This window comes from Brassica oleracea, chromosome C7 (assembly GCF_000695525.1).
Source record: "Brassica oleracea var. oleracea cultivar TO1000 chromosome C7, BOL, whole genome shotgun sequence".
Classification (NCBI taxonomy): Eukaryota; Viridiplantae; Streptophyta; class Magnoliopsida; order Brassicales; family Brassicaceae; genus Brassica; species Brassica oleracea.
This window is the reverse complement of record NC_027754.1, coordinates 19004452-19007036: the sequence shown is the minus strand read 5'-3', so window position 1 is coordinate 19007036 and position 2585 is coordinate 19004452. Positions and strand designations below refer to the sequence as shown.

Here is a 2585-nt window from a genome sequence, read left to right as displayed (position 1 = left end):
GCCTACCAGGAGTAGCTCCCCCAATCCGGAGGAGCAGTCCAGATTCCTACGCCGATACCGCCTTCGCGGAGGAAATCGCCTCAGTTAAGATGCCTAGAAAGTTCTACTTCCCCAGCATCAAGATGTATGACGGTACTGGCGACCCCGACGATCACATCGCGCAGTACAAGCAAAGGATGTTGGCGGTTGCACTCCCTAAGGAGTCCCGCGAAGCCACAATGTGCAAAGGGTTCGGTTCCACTCTGATCGGACCTGCCTTGCAGTGGTACATCAATCTCCCGACCAGGTCCATATCTTCCTTCGCGTGCTGAGCGACAAATTTGTGGAGCTCGCAAGCAGTAGGAGCCAAGAGAAGACTTCAGATGGTCTATACGAGATCCTCCAGCATCGAGTGGAACCCCTGCGAGACTACATAGCCCGCTTCAACCAGGAGAAAGTGGCGGTCCCCGAATGCAACATCCCTACTGCAATTTCCGCCTTCAAGAGAGGTCTACTTCCAGATGGGGGGCTATACAAAGAGCTGACCATGTATCCTTGCAAGACCATGGAAGATGTGTTGTCCCGAGCCTGGGCGCAGGTGAAGTGGAAGGAAAGCAGGACCAAAGGTCAGCCCGATCAGATTGAGGAGACCGAGATGAAAGATCCTCCCAAAGGGGATCCAAGGACTCTGGTAGTAGAAACAGGGGCAGGTTCCAGTACCGGCCGCAAGAGAAGGAAGAAGGGATGTCGGTATCTACCTGGCACGATATCTCCCATCTCTCAATATCAAAACCAGAGCTAGTCAACGCACTGAGACAAATGGGCCAACAGGTTAAGTGGCCTCCGAAGATGAAAGCACCTGACTCGTTCCGGAATCCAGGACTTTGGTGCGACTTCCATCGCGATCATGGCCACAAAACCGAAGACTGCATCTCCCTGAGGATCAAGGTCAACGAACTACTCCAAAGGGGAATCTCCGAGAATTCCTCTCAGAGAAAGCCAAGGCCCACCTCAGCAAAGAGACAGCAGGGAAATCCAAAGGAGCTGCACCAGCCTCACCACCTCGCCAAGATCGGGTGATCCATGTCATATCCGGAGGCTCAGAAGTAAGCGGAGTAAGCCACGCAGCCGCAAAAAAAAGCACCCGTAACGCTAAGCATGATCTGGGAACGACCCAACCGAAGCGCCTACTTCTAGGAACCGATGAGATAAGCTTCACAGCTAAGGAGCAAGAGAAGATCCTGGCTCCCCACCATGATGCTCGAGTTATCTCTTTCACCGTAGCAAACTGCTAGGTGAAAAGAATACTAGTAGACAACGGCAGCTCCAGAAACATCATCTTCCAGACGGCGTACCAAGTTCTAGGGCTGGAGGAGAGTACCCTGACGCGCAAGGTAACCCCACTCATCGGGTTCAGTGGCGAGGTTAAGCAAACCGCCGGAGAGGTTATCCTCCCAGTATACACTGAAGGGGTCAACATGTCTACCAAATTCCTGGTCGTAGATTGCCAATCGGCATATAACATGATCTTGGGACGACCTTGGATTCATGACATGGGAGCAGTCCCTTCAACCCTTCATCAGATGGTGAAGTTCCCTACACCCTGGGGCATCAGAATAATTAGGGGAGACCAGGAGAACTCTTGATCCTGCTACCAGACCACCCTGAAAGGGAAGACCAAGGTCTTATAGCAATTACAGAGAAGACCTCGGACACTGCGAACCCAGGGATCAGAGGTCAATGATACAGGTAATTGGGGGTCGTTCCGGAGAAGGTGGACCCTGAATCATTCTAAGAACCCAAGGGATCCCCAGAGTACCTATGTCGACCGCTCCACATGGTCTCCTCCGAAGCCCTTCAAAGTTGCATCTGCTCGCAATACCTGGTCCTCGCAGGACCCTCGTCCCCTGCCTCACATAGACAAGATCACCGAGAAGTTTATCAGATATCAGCCAGTGGTCTCGCGGATAAACAAGTGGGGCACGAGTACTCCTAGGAGACCTCCTCAGAGGGTACATCTGGCGGATCTAGAGCAAAGGGCGCCTCGCAGATGTAGGATGGAGACTCTTAGCCAGGCAAGAGACCTCCTGTGGGAACCGAAATTCGCACTGTCGATTTCTGTTTAAATAAGGAAACTAGGAAAACCCTAATTTCCCAGAGGTCCCGGATATCTTCTAATACCCCACGCCAAGCAATAAGAACACGAAACGAGAACAGTAATAAAATAAGAAATCGAAAAAGAGAGCAAGATAGTTCTTATTCCGAATCTGCGTTTAAGCGTTTACAACAAGATAAGTGCCTGGGTTACGAGAGCTGTCTGCGAGATTCCTAGTTCTAAAACCCTAAGACGGCAAAAACCTAATTGATGGTCCGATGACTCGTGTTTCCTCCGTAAAGCTTTTCGTAAAGAAGAATCTATTTCGAAAAAGTATTTGTCGAAGAAGTTTTCTACGTTTTTCTTCTTCGGGGATTTGGACGTTAACTTCGTCGTAACCGTTTTCGACCCCAACACCGATTTTTACGGACTTTTAGATATTGATTCCGTCGTGACCGATTTTGACCCCAACACCTCCGAACTTGGTCGCTCCAGTGGATGAATGTGACTA

At 50.6% G+C, this 2585-nt stretch overlaps 1 protein-coding gene across 1 annotated transcript; it reads left to right on the top strand.

Moving 5' to 3' along the window:
* Positions 1-89: 89 nt before the first annotated feature.
* On the top strand, positions 90-1059 carry LOC106302772. The gene is made up of 3 exons (XM_013739210.1): positions 90-286; positions 340-689; positions 776-1059. Exons 1-3 carry the CDS (start codon positions 90-92, stop codon positions 1057-1059), a joined length of 831 nt encoding a protein of 276 aa, XP_013594664.1.
* The last annotated feature ends 1526 nt before the right edge of the window (positions 1060-2585 follow it).